The following is a 19,992-nucleotide window of genomic DNA, read 5'->3' as shown; positions in this document are numbered from 1 at the left end:
ATACTCAAACTTAGGATTTGATCTTTTGTCATATTGCAATACAATTATATTATGGATCTATATGTTTATCCTGATGATGGTCTATTGACCGATACATTTGATGACTTATTTATATTATGAGGTGTTATGATTATTTTGGTGTATGAACTTGTGGTTGTTTAATTAATTATTTCTTTCTTCCTAAGAGTAACAAGTCTTCTGTTGAATTCTCTCATCTAGAAGAGGTTAAGATCCCTGAGTCTTGTTCTATGAGGGATAGGGCTGGGAGACGAACCATGGAGTCAATTACCAGTTAATTGATTTTTCATTGGGATCGTTACACATTTTCCCCCTCTCAACCCGAAAAAATTTATTTATCCTTGGCAAAAATTTCTCTTATATCTTGGTTGCCCACCCTCAACTACTCATCAAAGGGCATTTACATTACACCGGCAAGGTTTTCCAAGACTAAGAAGATCAAGATTCAGTATTTCATGTTAACACAAAAGTTTCACTGTCTCAAAATTTTCAAGTAATGGAGGCCACACACAAAGTTGGCAACGACACTGTATGGAAAGTTGAAACAAAACAAAACTTCTGTGGTTAATTTTCAAAATTCATGAGAAATAAATGTGATAAACAAAACCTTATCTAACGATCAAAATTTTCAAATTCTTTAATTCTTTCTCAAGAGGGTCCTTTGAATCCAACAACCATTCAACAAATCAAATCAAGTATGAGCTTTTTCTATTTTTTTTTTTTTTTTCGAGATGTGCAATGAAATGAAAGTGCTTAAAACAAAGCAAAAGTTGGCATTTTTTTTTTTTTTGACAATTTTCCTTTCTAAAAAATTTTTAAGTATGTAACCAAATTTTTTATATTTTTAAATAATATAATGTCTATGTATATAAGCTTTTATATTTAGATTGATTTTTGAGTTAATTGTTTATGAATATATGTTATTTCTGTTATATGGAATATATAATTGTAAGTACCTGATATTATAAAAGACAATGATTCCATTGTCAAATTCTAAACGAGTTCCAACTAAATTTTGTTGAATTGTTTATTTATTTAATTAATTATATTAATTTTAAATCAAATAATTTTAGTTTTAAATTTTGACCCCCTGAACCAATTAATATCTTGGCTCCGCCATTATATATAAAAGCATATGAGATTTTTTAGATTTATTTGTGAGTACGTTTTTTTTTTTTTATTGCTCAGTGTATTATCGTCGGTTATTTTTATGGTATTATATTTCAGAAAGTACGTATTGCTCAAAAAGCAAAAAGAATAAAAATATTTTTAACTATTAGCTTGGCTCCATCCCCCAACAGTTAATCCATGGCTCCACCACTAATTATATCATATCGATCCAATAGATTAATCTAATTCCAGTTCATAGAGTGGAAGAGATTGACTTTCTATATGTATATAATTTGTATCTAGAAGAATTTCTTTTTTTCTTTTTTTCTTTTTTTGTAAGTTAAAAGAAGGGAAACTTTTATAAAGATTAAAAAAATCATGAAATATATATATATACATATTTCGTGATGAATACGATGAGTCCAACTTGCCATATATAATTATAACATGTGGAAAATGACAGCTTGGATGAAAGCAACTACTCAAAGACAAAATGAATGACAAATGATGAGAAGGAAAGAGATGATCAAGAGAAAGATTCCGATTTTAATCCATGAAGGAGAAAAAGATTTAAAATTTAGAAAAAGAGTTAATTTCCACAATTGATACAGTACAAGAAAATGAATATTAATTGATATATTGCACTTGAAAGTTAAAGTAGTCAATATTCATGATCATGCATGCATATGCTGTCATACCTATCCTTTACCACGTAGATTAGCTCTCTCCTATTTGAAAATTTCAAGTTATTCTCCATTTGTGTCTTGCACTTAATTTGTCTCACATTGAAAAGTTAAAAGAATTTTTGTGTTTTAATTATAAGAGATTGTCTGTCTTTTACCAAGACTAAAAATGGCTCTTGAGTAGACACGTACTAGTAAAGTTATGCACTTGGCGGCGTTATTATATATGCTTTCTTTAATTCTGAAATTCCCAGATCTTTATTTTCTAACATTGACCATCCTATGATGTTCTTTTTTTGTGATCCTCTTTGTACCAAATTCTATTAAATCTCAACCCCAAATGATGTTCTTTTGACATATATATATATATACCTACCATCATACCTATCCTTTCCATGTAGATAAGATATATCATATCATGCGTGTGAAGAGAATCCTAATTAATTTGACAAATCCTGTCTACTTATAGAAAGTTCTGACTCTCTCAACCTAGTCCAGATTCTAAAAATCTCAACACCAAATGATGTTTTTCTTTGACCTCTTTAATCCCATGTCGGCAAGGCCGGCTAGTAAGTGGCATCCAATTCTTTGTGGGAAAAGCATTAAGCATACAACAACAAATTAATGATAAGGATATATATACAATTCCACTTGTGGATCAATTTATTTAGTTAAAGTTCATATGGAAAGAGGACAATGAAGGATGACTAGATACATTGTGAACTGAAAACATCGGCTTGGCTTCCAGTGATAAAAAGATTGATCCAATTTGGCTGTCCCAATAAGCATCATCATCAATGACTTCAGAAAGCAGAAAAGTCCACGTTTGAAATAAGACAAGCTAATAAGCACACTTCTTATTTGAAATTATCTGCTTAATCAGCTTGCATTATCAGCCCGGCCGCCTATGATTTCATTAAAATTAAACAGCAGTCCGTACATCCCATTGGCCTGATATATATATAACAAGACTTGAATCATGTTTAAGGATACTCTTGCCCTACTACATACACACTGACTAATTAAGCTGGTTTTTTTCACAAATATTGTAAGCTTAATTACTTCCTATAGCTATGGCTACTACTTTATTAAAGGCAATTAGGGTGGTGATCATCATTGTATTATTGATTGTAGGGGCTTCGGAGGCTCGTCTTATTTCTCCTGGCTTCTCAAGAATGCCAAGAAACATCGACAGAAGCATTATGTTGCGTGAGCTGCAGGTAAAAATATTCCAGTACTACTACCAAAGAAGGATGATGCTTGGTGCAGCAACCCAGAGAGTCTCACCTGGAGGACCAGATTCTCAGCATCATTAACCAAAAATAAAATAAAAAATAAAAGAGAAAACATCTTTCTCTCATCTTTTTTTGGATGAATAAACATCTTTCTCTCATCGTACTTGTTAGAAATGAGTCTTGGGCCTAACTCAACCCAAAAGCTAGCTCATGAGTTGAGGTTTTTCCCCTCACATTATAAATGGCCCATCTCCTTAATACCCAGGCAATGTAGGACTTCCAACAATACTCTTAAAAGGCATATTTTAATGAGCAGTGTCTACGGCAGTAAAGCTTTGCTTGTCATTACCTTGTCTTCTTATCTCATTTTCTGGGATTTTTATTGGTTTCCATGCATTTTGCATTATATATATATATATATATATATATATATACTACTGTCGGCAATGGATTACATGTCTTTATATTATTATACTCTCAAGTTGGCACTCGACGCCGATGACGCGTAAAAGAGAAATTATCTTTTTGCGTCTCCTATACATTTCTAGTAAATTTCTTCTATGTGGGTCGTATAGATTCAATAGTTAATTATAACGGCCATCTTTTTTTTTTTTTTTTATGAATAAGCATTCATTAAAACCAAAGCTCAAATCAAAGCAACACCAAAACACAAGTACAACCCCCTTACAAAGCAAAACATGGGAAAACAAAACCCTCAAACCAACACCAAATACAGCACCTTACACCCCTTACAGATTAAAAACAAGGAAAAGCAAAACTACAAGCTAACATTATAGAGGATGGCAGAAGGTAAGTTCCACAAAGAACACAACAAAAGGTTTTCCCTAGTTCTAAGAAAACCTCTTTTTACAGCAATTCTAGTCCTGATTTCCCAGAAAATCTGCTTCAGCAGTTGCTCTTCAATTTTTGGAACACCATCATGTCTAAGCTCATTTCTAGTACACCAAAAGTTATAAACTACAAAACCAAGAACTAACTGACATATCAAGCATTTAAGAGAGTTCTTTCCCCACCTATTATAGCCTAGCTACACAAAGTTCATCCCAAATCACAGGAGGCATATCAATTCTGCAACGAATCATGCAATATAATATTTCCAAATTCTCGAACTATAGCTGCATTCAAAGAAAATATGATCATGAGTTTCCAGTTGGGAATGGCAGAAACAACACTAAACCTCACCCTTATAACCCCATTTGAATAACCTTTCATCTGTAAGTAGCTTATCCTTCATAGCAAGCCACAAGATAAAAGCTTGCTTAGGAATTGCAAGAGGAAACCAAACTATTTTCCACCAAATAACATCTGCATTCTTCTTTCTAAGGGCTTCCCAAGTCTCAGCACTAACATAGACACCCTTCTTAGAAATAGTCCAAACTGGCTTATCACATTTGCCTAAACAAACTTCAGAAAGCCTAGCTTGAATATCAACTAGAGCTTCTAATCTTGCTGGTCTCCAAAACCAATCACCACTGCAAATAATAGAAGACAGTTTAGTTTCAATATTACTTTGAGTATCATAAACAACCCTAAAGCCATATTGCTCAATCAAAACTCCTGCAAGATGCCACAAATCTAGCCACATATGAATGGTATCCCCATTCCCAACCTCAAACTTCAAGAACCTTTTGGCAATATCTCTTAGCTTCAAAATTTTCCTCCAACTCCAAGAACAATTCTGAGGAATACCTACACTCCAAAAACTCCTTCTTTTCAAAAGATTTTCTCTAACCTAGGCAACCCAAATAGAACTAGACCTAGCAAAAATACTCTAGATATGCCTAAGCATAGAAGTTTGATTCCGAATTTCAAGCCTCTTTAATCCCAAACCTCCCTCCTTCTTAGGAAAACAAAGATCAGGCTAGGAAACCTTTGATTTAGCTACACCTTCTTCTTTCCCATTCCATAGAAACCTATTGAATTTTTGTTCAATAGCTCTAATGATCTTTTTAGGAAGAATGAAAATGCTCATCCAATATACTTGTAAACTATAAAGAAGAGAAGATAACAACTGGAGCCTGCCTGCATAGGAAAGATTCTTGGAAAGCGAAGAATCTATACGGCTAGAAATTCTGCTAAGTAAAGCTCCACAGTCAGCTGCAGAAAGTCTGAAAGAAATAAGAGGAACCCCAAGGTACCTCCACAGGGAGATGACCTTCCTTTATCATCAAATCATCCACCAAAATATGCTTCATTCTATCTGAAATTCTAGAACAATAGAGAGAACTCTTTGAAGAATTAGCTTTCAACCCAGACAGATTCTCAAACTCAATAAAAGCAGCCTTGATAACTTTTATAGAACTCAAACTAGCTTCTGAAAAATGAAAAGATCATCTGCAAAACACAAATGAGTAAGCTTCATTCTCTCACATTTAGGATGGAACTTAAAACCAGCATTACCACCAGTATGTGCAGCCATAATCCGAGAGAAAACCTCCATAGCAAGAACAAACAAGTAAGGAGAAATAGGGTCACCTTGCCTCAACCTCTTTTTACCTTCAAAATAGCCAACTAAAGTACCATTGATACAAACAGAAAGTTTAAGAGATGTAATGCACACCCTGATCCAGCTCAAAAATCTAGTAGGGAAACCAAAACAGTGAAGACAATGAAGCATAAATTCCCAATTCACAGAATCATATGCTTTCATAACGTCTATTTTCAAAGTACACCTAGGTTTCCCTTTTTCTTTATGATAACCCCTCACAAGTTCCTGAGCCAATAGAACATTTTCAGATATATTCCTAGAAGGAATGAAAGCAGATTGGTTCATTCTCACCAAATCACCCAAAAAAGGCAACATCCTGTTAGACAGAATTTTTGCAATGCATTTATATATAACATTACAACAAGCAATAGGTCTAAAATCTCCCATGGCAGAAGGATTAACCTTTTTAGGAACCAAAGAAAGAATAGTAGCATTCACTTTCTTAAGCAATAAACCAGATGTAAAGAAACCTTTAATAGCAGCCACTACCTCCTTACCCACAATAGACCAAGTAGACTTAAAAAAATCTACTGAAAACCCATCAGGACCAGGGGCCTTATTTGCTTTCATATGAAACAAAGTGTCTCCGATTTCATCTTCAGAAACCTCCTTCTCCAAAGTAGCAGCATGTTCAGAAGAAATAGCAACAGGAATAAGTTGCCTAACTCGAGCTGCTTTTGCATCAGTGAATTGTAGGTGATTTGTACCTAACAGATTCTTATAAAAGTCCTCAGCCACCCTCTTAATCTGATCAACATCATCCACTTTAGTGCCATGCTCATCTCACAGATAATTAATAGTTTTCTTGGCATTTTGAAGCTCTATAGAAAAAACTATTATTTTGATCTCCCAAATTCAACCATTGATTCCTTGTCTTCTACTTCAAGAAAGATTTCTCAGCTCTAGAAATAGAAACATAAGCATGAAGACATTCCCTTTCCTTAAGAAGACTATCAGCACTGCCAAAAGAAGCAAGAACATCATTTTGAGCTAAATTCAGATTCTCTCGAGCCTGAATAACTTTTTGCTTCAAATTCCCAAAACAAACCGGATTTTTCTCTTTTAACATAGCTTTCACAAACCTAAGCTTAACATACAACTGAAACATTGGGAATCCCTCAACATGAATGCTCCAACCCTCCTTAACCCAATCCAAGAACCCTTTATGCTCTAACCAATAATTATAGAACTTAAGAGGTTTAGGGCCAAAACTTTGTAAAGTACCTATTGAAATAATAGCAGGAGAATGATCAGAAATGCCCTCTGAAAGGAATTCCACAACAATATTCCCAAAAATACTTATCCAGTTTACATTAGCCAAAACTCTATCTAGTTTTCTTGCTACAAACCGAGGCTCCTCACTTTTATTAGTCCAAGTGTAAAAACACCCACTAAAATTAAGATCCAAAACTTCAAGATCATTTAAACACTGACCAAATTCAATTTCATAAGAAGATAGTTTATCAGATCCCCATTTTTCAGCCAAGGAAAGAACTACATTAAAATCCCCACAAATCATCCAGGATTAGTACCTACTTTTGCCTTCATAGAACACAAATTAGTCCAAAGATGCTTTCTATCCACCCCCTGGTTAGCCCCATAGACAAAAGAATGAAACCAACAGAAATTACTAGTAAGGGACTTAATAGAACAATTAATACTTTGCTCACTTTTATCCAAAACAGAAACTTCATAATCAGAATTTTTCCAACAAATTCAGATTCTTCCCAAAAAGTGTTTATCGTAGTTAAAAACATAGTCTCAATCTAGAACAATACAAGCCCTAACTTTTTCAGCCTTATTTTCCTTCACTTTAGTCTCAATCAAACAAATAAGGCTAATCTTATGTCTTTTAATCATACTCACAACCTTCTTCTGCTTAAAGGGGTGATGCAAACCCCTTACATTCCAAATCAGAAAATTCATACAGAAGGAGAAAAACCTCTCATCAAGACCTCCTCCTCTTCACCCATTTTACCTTTCCCTTTAACTTTTGCACTCTCCTCCACCAAAGCAGATTCAATAACTTTTTGAAGAGAAGAAAAAGTATTTACACCCTTCACCTCTCCTGATTTAAAATTACCATCAGCTCTAGCCAAAAGATGAAAAGAATTAGTCCAATGACTATTGCTATCCTTTATAGTGGCCTTTGAAACAGAAGTTCTTTTAGCTCTAACCACATTCCATTTAGGCTCAACCACTGCTTTAGGAACAACATTCTTCACCTCAGCAACCTTCTCCAACACAGAACCAACATGCAAATTATAAACAGGCTCAGATTTTTTTGGAAGCCACACCTATTTCTCAACCTTAGAACAAGTATGGGAGAGATAACCAAATGACTTACACTTCTCGCATTTGATAGGAAGCCAAGGATATTCAATGCCAACTACAACCCTTCCCCCATCAACACCAACAATTTCAATCCCCTTTGGAAAACCAGAATCTATATCCACTTCAACCAAAGCCCTAGCAAAACCAAGCCTCAACTGCTCCTCAGTGACAAAATCGACACAAATAGGTTTACCAACACCACTAGCCACATAACTCAAACATGTAGCATTCCAAAACTCAATAGGCAGATTATGTAATTTAATCCAAACAGAAACAGAAGATAAAGAAATCTTGAGAAGTTGCATGCTAGGAGTCCATTTACGCAAGATCAAAGGTTTATTAGCCATATGCCAAAATTTTGCCTCCATCACCTCATCTCGTGTCTTCTCATCAGCAAATTTAAACAAATATAAGCCATTCTCCAACAAGTAAACTTCAACCTTCCCATATTGAGCCCAAATACTTTCTACAGTACGTTTAACAATATAATAGGGGAGGGGCTTGTCAAGAAACTGGCCAACTAGAGAAGAAGACCATTTTGAAATACCTTCCTCAATAGTTTCCTTAGGTGGCTTCACTACAACTCCACCATCTTCAAGAGAAGGAGCAAAATACTGCAATGTTCCTATAGATTTCTCCTTATGAAACAATTGCCTCCAATCCTGAACTGCACTCTTCTGAGCAACCGTAACAGAAGGCTCAACAACAACAGGATCACTCACTAATTCAACCTCAGGAAAACCAGAAGGAATCGCCATAGCCTTCTCTCGCAAAACAGAGTTGTTTTCAACAAGCAAATTGTAAGTATCAGGTTTCGAAGCATCCACATCCTCACAAAACACTGTCAAATTATCACAATTCTCTTCCTCTTCACTCAGATCTACCTCACAATCCAGAGATCGCGAAGCAACCTCCAAATTAGCTGAAGCATCCTTCAACAACAATTTTGATACCTTCTTCCCACCACGACCCATATTTGCTCGTTTGGCCATAACTCACCAATCGATCATTCCTCCAAGAGAATTTCAATGAGCAAAGAACGCCGGGGCACCGGCACTAGAATCGAAGTTGTCAGAAAAGAGACGTGCCTACACGCACTAGAACAAGAAGGCGCTTAAGAACCAGTCGCAGAGAAACTAACTACCTCTAAAAATCGCTAGGAAGCTATGCCACATCAGCAGAGCCCATTCCCATCCTATGTCATTTCACTTTGGCATCTTATAACAGCCATCTTACGCGTATAATCATATTGCACTGCCACTTGTGGCATTATGCAATATCTCTACAACTACTTGTGCAGAATTAATGTTACTCCAGTTATTTGGTCCAAACCAGAAATTATGGTTCTGCATGCATGATAATATTACTTCAAATGCCCTTCATCTTGCTGGTTAAAGGCTAGTATGAAGCCTATAAGAACTCTCATCGGCTTCCACACCCCAAATTTGGTTACCCTCCTCTTCCAATTCTTTCAAAATGAATTTTGAAATGACCAATGAGGAATTCTCAATTCTTACAGGGCCAACTCTGTCGCCTAAGGCCCACCATCGAATAAGTCCCCCAAAATCCAAACATATAGTAGTAGTAATGATTGGAAATTACATTCTTAATGCTATTCCATTAAAGAAAAAAAGGAGAGGAGTAAAGAAATCTATACATATGCGAGCCAAGAGTCTACTCATCTTTAATTTACTTTGCTGCATCATATACAAAGAGATTAGAGAGGGACCTATAGTTATAATATGAGGGTAAAATGATTCAAACAAAAATTGAAATTACTATTTTACCCTCTTGTTATAACTAATCAATTCCTCTCCACTTCTTTTTAACTAGAGAGGATCCTGGTCCAATTTGATGTTATTTTACAATTAAATAATTTCAAAGAGGTGAGCTAAAAGTTCACACATCTTTAATTGGTAATACAACATTAGAAGAGTTTCAATGCTATTCTCCCTCTCTCCGTGTCATTTCATAAAAAAATAAAAGTAAAATAAAACGAAATTCAAAGAGGGTGAGCTAAATCCATTCATCTTTCTTTAATAGGCAACACCAAATACAGAGAAATTTGAATTAAATCCACTACAATTATTTTCTCTCCCTCTTGTGACTTTCTATCTTTTTGTCTCTCTAAAGTCTCAATCCTTCATTGAAATCTTTTTCAATTTGATAATTTCTTTTGCTTTGAATCTTATATAGTTCGTGGTACAAGTCCTTCACTTTCTGAATCAGTCATTCCTTATATGATAAAAAGATTAATCAATGCTCTCAAATTGCCAATAATGCACTCATAGTCAGCCACTTACGTACATTAGGTTTTTGGTTTGATTATCATGAATTATCATGGATTCTTTATTTATTTGTTGTTGCTAATTGATCATATGTTAGGGAAATTTGTCTTTCCTTGTGCAGGTTGAGTTTGTTAAGTAATCCTATCATAAAGTGAAGCTAAAATTGTGCATTTGACCATTTAGGCTGGTGGTTTAATGACCTAAGGAAATCTCCAAGTGGTTAAGCATGTACTAGGACATGGGTTCAAATCCCGTTATGGGAATCTCCATGCTTAATTAGTATAAATCACATTAGTTCTCATTACTGTCCTGATGAGTTTGAGTCAAGTTATGGCTTAGATGGACTTAAGGGAGCACCTGCGATTCCCACCATCTAGGCCCCTCCATAGTAAGTGCTACTATGGTCACACCCAAGTAGAATAGTCATAGCTAGTCTCTCCTGAAATTAAAATAAATATAATTTAATTCATATTTAAATATAAGAAATTGTCTCACTTAAATTAGTTGCCTTAAGCCTCAAAATCTATTGAGCTAATTATGTGATAAGCGTTAAATGTTGCACATTCAAGCCCCTTAACTCATATATATTAATCTCTTAGCTTCATTGTAATATAATATTTTGTGTTGTTTTGGTGTTTTCTGTGTTTTCAGGTTTCTAAGGAGAAATGCACTTAATTCCATTAAATTCGGGCTTGAGAAAATACCAAGTAAAAGGGGCTTCAAACGCACCTCAGTAGGCTCTAGCGCAACACACAGCTCAAGCACCGCTTTAAGGCTCGTGCGCATGCAGCACCTATAGCCCATGACGATCGAGCGCAGAAACCAGGCTCGAGCACATAAAAAAGGCTCAAGCACACGCGTCAGAATGTGAATCTTTCCCTGTGAAACCTGTTCAAAATGTTTCCAACGCCTACCATAATTCAAGTAGGCCTTCTAGAACACGCCTAGGACTATTCTAATCTGATTTTTGGGAGGCTTAACCCACATGGAAGAGAAGGAAACACAATGATGGGTTTTTAATCAAGAGATAACCTATAAATGTGTGATTAAGCTGAAATTGAGAGGGGGCTGCAATTCCTTGAAAAGAAGACTTAAAAGCAACAACTCATAGCTTAAAAAGGGAGCTAATTTCATGCATTGAGAGGGACCAGAGCTCAAAAGAAAGAACACACTACACTTGCTAGCAAATTCGTTCTAAGGCTTGGGAGGTGCTAGGAGAGGAAAATGGACAAGGTTTAGGCTTATTCCAGCACCTCCGTGAGTGGCTAAAGTCCACCATAGGGCATTGATGAAGCCTTTTCCAAATAGCATGGCTTAATTGTATTATTCTTTCAGAATTTATGCATATGTATGATGATTGTATAGCCTAGAGTATCACATTTGTGTAATATTTGTGGATGGGGAGAACCATAAGTCTAAAACACTTGTGATTGGGATTAAAGTTCATATTCAATCTTGATGAAATCTTAATCTTGTCTTAAAAAGCTTTTTATCTTGATTGATTTCAACCATTTTCATTTTCTGTGATTATGTGAATGATAGTTATGCAATGGTATTCTTTGACACAAACTCAAGAGGGTTTGATAGGTCATGCCTAGAAAAGATGACTCATATTACACCTTAGTTTAGTATAATGTAGATAGATGGTTCATGATAACCGAAAATGAGTTATGCTTCTACATTGAGTGTATGTAAAACCTTCTTGAGAGTTTTGATCATTTATGCCTAGGAAAGATAGGTCGTGCTGCATTTTAGTGATTAGGCGAATGATTCGTGCCAACCAAAAATAGACTATGCTTAGCTTTTGATTGTGGTAATTTCTTGCAAACTTGGTTGGGTGTTTGACACAAACACACGGGGCATATAATGCATAGAATGAGATTTTCATATTCAATATGATTAGCCATTGTTATGAGGTTAATGGTGAAGTTAATCATTTATCCCTCATCCATAATATTTACTCTTTCTATTTCTGCATTTACTTTTCCTAAGTGAAAACCATGCAAACAAATCATCTTTTTGAATTAAGTTAGAAAAGATCTTATGAGCTAAACAACAAGACCACTTTTACGCAATCATTGATGTTCGACACCTTCTATATAATCCTATCCTACAAAGATTCATACTATTGCGAGTAATTATTTTATTATTGATATATGCTTAAAAAAAAAAAAAAAAAAAAAAAGGGAATCACATCACTCTGCTCGATTGGAATCCCCCTTTACACTAGACAAAGCAATGTCCTCCTTGTGAACCAAAATTTCAAAAGGCTCAAGCAGCCTATATGGAAGCTCAAGAAGCCATCAAGCTTGGCCTAGCCTGCACATGAAGTCAACTTTCTTGTTATCATCCTTGTACTTCAAAATATAGCTCTCAGTACCAATTGAAAGACATTTCCTATTATTCCATATTTTCTTCTTCCATTGTTTTTTTTTTGATATGTCCACACAAGGGAAGGGGGAGAGGAGATTTGAACTAGTAACTTCCGCTTCATGGGGCGTGATCCACAGCCGATTAAGCTACCCCTTGGAACTTCTTCTTCCATTGTTGCTGCCACATGATGGTCAGCAGAAAAGGTTCATAAAAAATCCTCCATTTGTGCATGATAATGTCACTCTAATTAATGCCCTTCATCTTGCCAGTCAAATTAGAAAGCTTTGCATGGAGCATCTTTATTCTTGGAAAAACTCTCTAGCGCTTCCAAACCCCAAATATGGTTACCCTCACCTCCCAATTCTATCAAAACAAATTTTGACATGAGAAATTAGAGAGGATTCTTAATGCTAGTCCCCATATGCAAGAACTCAAATAGTACCCCCCATGTTTAACTGGGCAAGAAAATGTTAGAATTCATAGCACAGACAAGAAAATTATCTACAAAGAAGGAGGAAGAAATCAAGACACAAAAATTTAACATGGTTCAACAAGATTAGCTACATTCACAGGAAACTATGATAATTCTTCTACGAAAAACTACAATGAACATCTCTTTCTCTTTTCTTATGAAACCTCAAATTACCTCTATAATACCCCAAACAAAAACAGATTGTAATTTTTAAAAAAATAATAAAAAATAAAAAATCTAAAAACATACACATCATTAATAATCAAAGGAAATACAATAATTTATGAGAATAAAATTTGTATGGGAATAATATCTTTAATTAAAGGAAACTAGTGTTATAAAATGGGAAACAAATAATAAAAACCCTAAAGTAGGAAAAAAACCTAGAAAAATAATAAAACATATTAATAAGTAACAAAAAAAACCAAAATTTGAGCAGACCGATCAATTAGCCTGGCCACATCAGCACCTTATCCACAGTCATCAATAGATATCGGTACAAAATAGTGATTGATCGGTATAAGACCTGCATGCGAAAATAATATGTTCAAAACTTGTTAAACATGGGACTTTCACTATAAAAATAAAAATCCCATAAACCCTAGAAGACGGATTTCTTTGTCCAACTAGCAGTCAAGAAGGAGAGAAAGAGGAGGGAAGAGAGAAACCATTTTTATGGTGCTTTGAGGATATGGAAGGAGATTCCACACCACCAACGGGTAAAATAAGAAACTCTAGTCTCCATTTCATATTGTTTAAGTTTACTTTGTTTAATATGTTGTTTAGCATGCTGAAAGTGTAGATCAACTTCGGCAAGATGACAACTTTTTGTATTACGAAATTGTATGGCTAAATAACTCTTGTGATTTGGTCTAACACACAACTCATTTTGTGAGGGAGTCGATGTTGTTTCAAGATGTAAATGGGTTGGAATACAATAAATTTAAAGACTTTTTGTTAAAGGAGAAGGACCCGTTGTCAAGCCCCTCACTTGTGAGGACGCCAGACTAGCGTCTCGCAAGTGGCTCTATAGTATAACATTAGGGTTCACGTCACCCTACTTGCAAGTCAAATTTTTTTTCAAGCCATCTTGACCTCTTCCCAACCTCCGTTTGTCACTGAATTCTATGAGCATGTAGATCTCTTTGAGATGAATGTTTTGATGCATGGCATGAAATCTTTTGAGTCCATTTGACTTGGGTTTTAAGACTTGAAATTTTTTGTTACAATTTTCATTGTTATTTTAATTGGACCATGAAACCAACTCCAATTAACTCCAAATTTTTACTACTTGTTCTCAACACGTGAAAAGTCATATATTAATGAGTCAGTCAAATTAAATTTCAATTTCTAAACCTTGCTCATTATATTTAATGAATGAGTAAATGTAATAATCCTAACCCATGAATCTACAGTAAACCGACCGGAATCACCGGATCGGAGATGTCCATCCTCTTAAACATCTAGCGACATGTCCGCATTAAGCCCACGTGCGGGTGCTACTGACGTGGCGCTGACTTGGCTGCTTCCCTCCCAACACTCGCCCTCTAGCGCGTCTCCTCCCAACCTCACTCTCCAAGAGCAACTCTCACAGAGAGCGAGCAGAGCTAGGATCACCGATTTCGCTCCAGTCCAGCCGTCTAGGGTTCCTCTACCCCAACAAATTCAAAACCTGATTCGATTACTTCCTTTCTCTGCGGCCCAAAACCCTAAATTTCCTCCGCCTTCCCCTCCAAAAACCCTAATGCCCTACATTCCAAATTCCCCCTAACCCCTAAATCCTGGGGTTTTAAAATCCTCCATCAAGATAGGGTTTTTGTTTCTGGACTTCTCCTTAGTCAAAAAAAAAACTAAAGATATTACCTTTAAATCGTTTCGGTTTCCAGGGTTTTCGTTCAAATTAGGGTTTTTGGGAGCTCGTTTACATGTATGGCTTCAGGGCTACTAGGCGGTGACGAAGCGAGAGAGAAGAAGCGCAGGTGGGAGGAGAGCAACCACGTCTATTCCCGGAAGCACCACAAGAAATCCAAGAATTCCAACAATGTGTCCTCCCAAACCCTAGCCACCACCACCACCGAAGACAACAACTCTCAGCCGCCGCGGAGTTTCGATGAGGTGGCTTCCGACGATTCGTCTAGCCTCAATCGCCCGCAGCCGGTCGCACAGGGCGGCCGTGAGCTCGCCAATGGGAATGACTTGCCGGGTTATTCGAGGTTCCAGGACCGGGTTAGGATTAGCGTGAGTTCGAGGCCGAAGAGTGAGGTTAGAGAGCTTAGGAGGAAGCTAGTGAGTGAGCTTGACCAAGTGAGGGGCCTAATGAAGAAGCTTGAAGATGCGGTTGATAGGGTTGGGAGTGCAATGAGGGTAAATTCGGAGGTGGGTTCGAATTCGAAGCCGTTTCGGGCTGTGGCGGAGACTAAGGATCAATGGGTTGGTGAATTAGTGGAGAAAGAGAAGAGGGCGCCCAAGGAAAAGCAGTATTATAAGAATTCGGATTTGGTTTCAGGGAAGGAGAGTAAAAAGAAGTTGAAATCCAATGGAGGGAAGAGGGATGATGGGCTTGAAAAGGGATTCAGAGTTGATAAGGATTGGCATTCGAGTCCGGTGTTCAAGAGTTGTGGTGATTTGCTGGTCAAGTTGATGAAGCATAAGTTTGGTTGGGTGTTTAATAAGCCAGTGGATGTGAAGGGTCTCGGACTTCACGATTACTATACCATTATAAAGCACCCTATGGATTTGGGAACGGTGAAGACTAGGCTGAACAAGAATTGGTATAAGTCGCCGAGGGAGTTTGCAGAGGATGTAAGACGTGCATTTAGTAATGCCATGTTGTATAATCCGAAAGGGCAGGATGTTCACTTCATGGCTGAGCAGCTGTCCAAGATATTTGAGGACCAGTGGAAGCCCATAGAGGCCGAGTTTAAGCGTACTAGGAGAGTTGAAATGGCTCGTGATGCAGCTTTGTCAACACCCACATCAAGAAAGGCTCCAATGCTAGCTCGAGCTCCGGCTCCAGCTCCAGCTCCTGCTCCTGCTCCTCCACCACCAGTGGAAATGAGGACTTTGGATAGAGCAGAATCTATGACAATGCCTGTGGAACCCAAAATGAAAGCTGCTAGCTCTAGTCAGCTGGGTAGGACCCCCCTTCCGAAGAAACCAAAAGCTAGGGATCCTGATAAAAGGGACATGACTTACGAGGAGAAGCAGAGGCTCAGCTTAAACCTTCAGAGTTTGCCTTCGGAGAAACTAGATAATATTGTCCAGATAATTAGGAGGAGGAATCCTGGGATTTTTCAACAAGATGATGAGATTGAAGTGGACATGGGAAGTGTTGATCCAGAAACACTTTGGGAACTAGATAGATTTGTGACCAATTACAAGAAGAGTTTGAGCAAGAATAAGAGAAAAGCTGAACTTGCTCCTCATTCAGAGGCAGAAACCGACCATGCTACCCAGGAGACAGTAAGACCATGAATTACTTATTATTTCAGTCTCTCACGTTCTTTTCTACATGAAAATGTTGTTGGCTAAATTCATGTAATCATCTTGCAGAATGTGGCTCCAGCCATTGCCGAGGCACCAAAAGAAAATGAACCAGGTAAAATTCTTGAATTCAAAAGGATTGGTGGTTCTTTGGTTTGAGCTCATCCTTGGGTTCTGAGGAAAATCTAATTATGTGGTGATATTATTTGGAAACCTGTTGGATTTTGGCTAGCTGAAAACAATGCTACCAAATTCACCCCAGTTCAAGGAAAAAAGCAAGGTGATAACGTGAGTGGATCGAGTAGTTCCAGTGGTTCTAGCAGCGGCTCTGGATCCTCTTCAAGTGGTAAATACTAAATAGTTCCAATTAATGGCTGCTAAATAGTATGTTTGCATGTGTTTGATTGTAGCACCATCTAAGTCCGTATGTAGGTTAATTAATCTACTCTATTATTCTCTATTATTTTGCTTTCAGATTCTGACAGTGATAGTCGCTCTGTTTCTGGATCAGATGCGGAGCATTTACCATAAACTTAAGAGGATCCATTTGAGGTTGGAAGCATTATCTTTTTCTTTTGTATACATATAGCATTATCTTAGTTATTGAAATTCATTGGTATCCTTTTATATATGTGACTTGTAATAACATTGCCATTCAAGCTTTGTATTATACATTTGGGAAATTATGTAACCCAAAAAGTGCGAAAGCACGATAGGTTGGTGACATAATTTCCCTATGTCTTTCACCCCTAAGACTCAACGGTTGAGTCCATCTCACCCGCTTCATTATTGAATATCTTTTAAAGTGTGCCCCAAACATTGTAAGGTGGTAGTAACATGCTGTGTCGTTATGTAAAGCCCATGTTCTATGCCGATTGTTCAGTTGCAGCTGGATTATAAAAGCTCCTTTGAGTCTGAAACCTGTTCATAAACTGAGCGTACTTGAAATGAGAATATTAATATGGATGAGTGGGAATATTAGGAAAGATAAGATAAGGAATGAAGTCATCCATTCAAAGTTACGGGTTGCCACTGTTGAGAAAAAGATGAAGGAGAGTTGTTTAAGATGGTTAGTCGTGAAACGGAAACAATCAATGAACTGGTAAGAGAAAGTGATTTAATTGAAGTTGATGGAGTGAAAAGTGGGAGGCTTAGAATAACATGTGGTAGAAATAAAGAAAAATGATATGGTAATTAGGGAGGCAAGAGCTAGTATGACTTTAAATAGATGGAATGGGGAAAAAAATAGTTGAATTGATTTGAGAACTGAAGTGGTTTTTTTTAAAAAAAAAAAATTAATTTGTCATTATTTGTGATTTATATGAATTTATCAATATAAGTTAACTAATCGGTAATAGTTTCAAAAGAGATGCAGATATTTTGGAGAATTCCCTTTCCAGATTCTATTTCCAACTTATGCCATGTAGGCTTTCATGGTAACACAGTTTTCAGATTGATTCTTGTTATAGAAGGATGACTGATAGTGTTTGTGTGTGTCTGTGTGTGGGTCTCTGTGTGCTTTTGTGTGTATACTTTGCCCATGAACACACACTCGCATGTGGGAGTGTGTATGGTCCAGTTACGAGATAATGAAGCCAAAGTTGATAGGCTCACTTATTTTGCTGCAGTTGTTAAAGGTGGGAGATGTAGGTTGATCTGCAACTGTGACAACTGAAGATTTGAGATGCTGATTTTGAGTGGGATATGGTTTGGTGTAAAACCATTCAAGGTGCTTTGCTTTTCGGTTGCTCTGTAAAATGTTTTCTGTTCGGAATATTTATAGTGCTTACAACTGTTTTTGCAGCATTTTGTATGATAAAGTAAATACCCTAATGACAGGAACCTTTTTTTGTTTTTTTTGTAACAAATGTTCATTGCCACCAACCGCTAGTCACCCTGATTTGAGAATGCTGATGCTAGGGTTTCCTGTTTGTCCTGTAAGCATTTGCGTCAACATTGTTGGTCATTTAAATTTTTTATTTTTTCTTTTAACCATGGCTGATCTAAAAGGCAGATTGATAGTATCATGTCAGCATAATATGATAGTGGTGTGGTATATAGCATTACTCTATATTTGTATATTAAGTATTATATTAACTAATTAGCTAATATTTTAGTATATATATATATATATCCAACAAGCTAACAAATCGAGCAAAGTTTATACGATCGTTAACTAAATTGAGCCGAGTTTATACAGATATGTATTGGTCAATAATTGAGCATACATTTATGCCCACAAATGCTCATATATTAAAGGTAATAACTTCTATTAGGATATAGCACAAATTAAGTTTTTTGTGCGCTCTAATAAGATAATGACAAAACTGAAAAAGACGAAAACAGGGAAGATGTTTTTCTCCTCCCCCATTCCCCCAATTCGGCCTTCACTCTACCAATTCAAGAGAAGAAATATATGAGTGAGCTCTTTTAACGTATTCCTTGAGCTTTTCACTAGTTTGAATTAGAAAGGCCGGCACCATAAGAAATTTGGAAGTCTTGTATTAGTCTTTGGTGAACTTTGAATATTAACTCATAATACAAGTCATGGAAATCATCTTCTCTCCCGTATAAATAATTCTCTTTCAAAATTTATTTTCATTCATATGATTGTACGAATCCAAACAATTCTCACAATGCCTTCTATTCTTTTCGCCTAGTCTTCTTTCTCCTCTTGTTGCCCGTTTTTGTTGTTGCTTAAAATCGTAATACTTACTGAAGATGCTGAGATTGCTCCATGGCTTTTCGATTCCGGTGATTTTGCTTTCAGAAATGGGTGAATGGGAGACTGTCGAAGAGAACAGCATAATTGGGGGAATTGGGGGAGAAAGAGTAAATATTCTTGTGTTTTTGTCTTCTTAATAATCTTAGGTGGATATTATTTTTTAAAAACTAAGTGAGAAAAATAAGTGCTACTTTCTTTTTTATTTTTTTTATAAAATAATATCCACCCAAGACTAAGAAGACATCAAAAAAGCATCTAACATTTTTCATATATATATATGCTAAGAACCAATAAGTTCTCCATATTTGACTCATATTCTTCTATAAATTTAATAAATCAACTATTAAATTTGTAAAGTCTACTATTGACTTATGTGAAGTTCACATAAGTTCACAAATCTAATAGTTAATTTATAAAATGAGATGAATCAAATATAAAAAAATAAAAAATAAAAAAAAAAAATATTGACTCCTTGCATATATATATATAGAGCCACATTAACTCAGTAAAATAAAAGCGACAAGAGATTAAGACTTACAACAATTAACTGCCTAAATTGTGAAATTCCAAATAAATCTCACCCACCTGCCCAGCCACTTACCTGTTCAGTATGAGACCTCCCACAATAGTTACCCAAAACAGACAACTAATTATTGTAGATCCAATCCGAAGTAGCATGCAAGTATTCTGGCAGGCAGTTTTTAAGAAGTAATTTCTAAAAGTTTTTCTTATATCCCTCCGAGAACTATTAAAATCATCATT

The 19,992-nt window shown here is 36.2% G+C and overlaps 1 protein-coding gene across 1 annotated transcript; it reads left to right on the top strand.

Annotated features, from left to right (window-relative positions):
* The first annotated feature begins 14,545 nt into the window (after positions 1-14,545).
* LOC132175351 (transcription factor GTE3, chloroplastic-like) lies at positions 14,546-18,497 on the top strand. The gene is made up of 5 exons (XM_059587271.1): positions 14,546-16,484; positions 16,575-16,620; positions 16,738-16,851; positions 16,981-17,057; positions 18,134-18,497. Exons 1-4 carry the CDS (start codon positions 14,952-14,954, stop codon positions 17,034-17,036), a joined length of 1,749 nt encoding a protein of 582 aa, XP_059443254.1. The 5' UTR covers positions 14,546-14,951; the 3' UTR covers positions 17,037-17,057; positions 18,134-18,497.
* Positions 18,498-19,992: the final 1,495 nt, after the last annotated feature.

This window comes from Corylus avellana, chromosome ca3 (assembly GCF_901000735.1).
Source record: "Corylus avellana chromosome ca3, CavTom2PMs-1.0".
NCBI classification, from domain to species: domain Eukaryota; kingdom Viridiplantae; phylum Streptophyta; class Magnoliopsida; order Fagales; family Betulaceae; genus Corylus; species Corylus avellana.
Note: the sequence above shows the minus strand (reverse complement) of the source record. Positions and strands in the feature narration are given on the sequence as shown.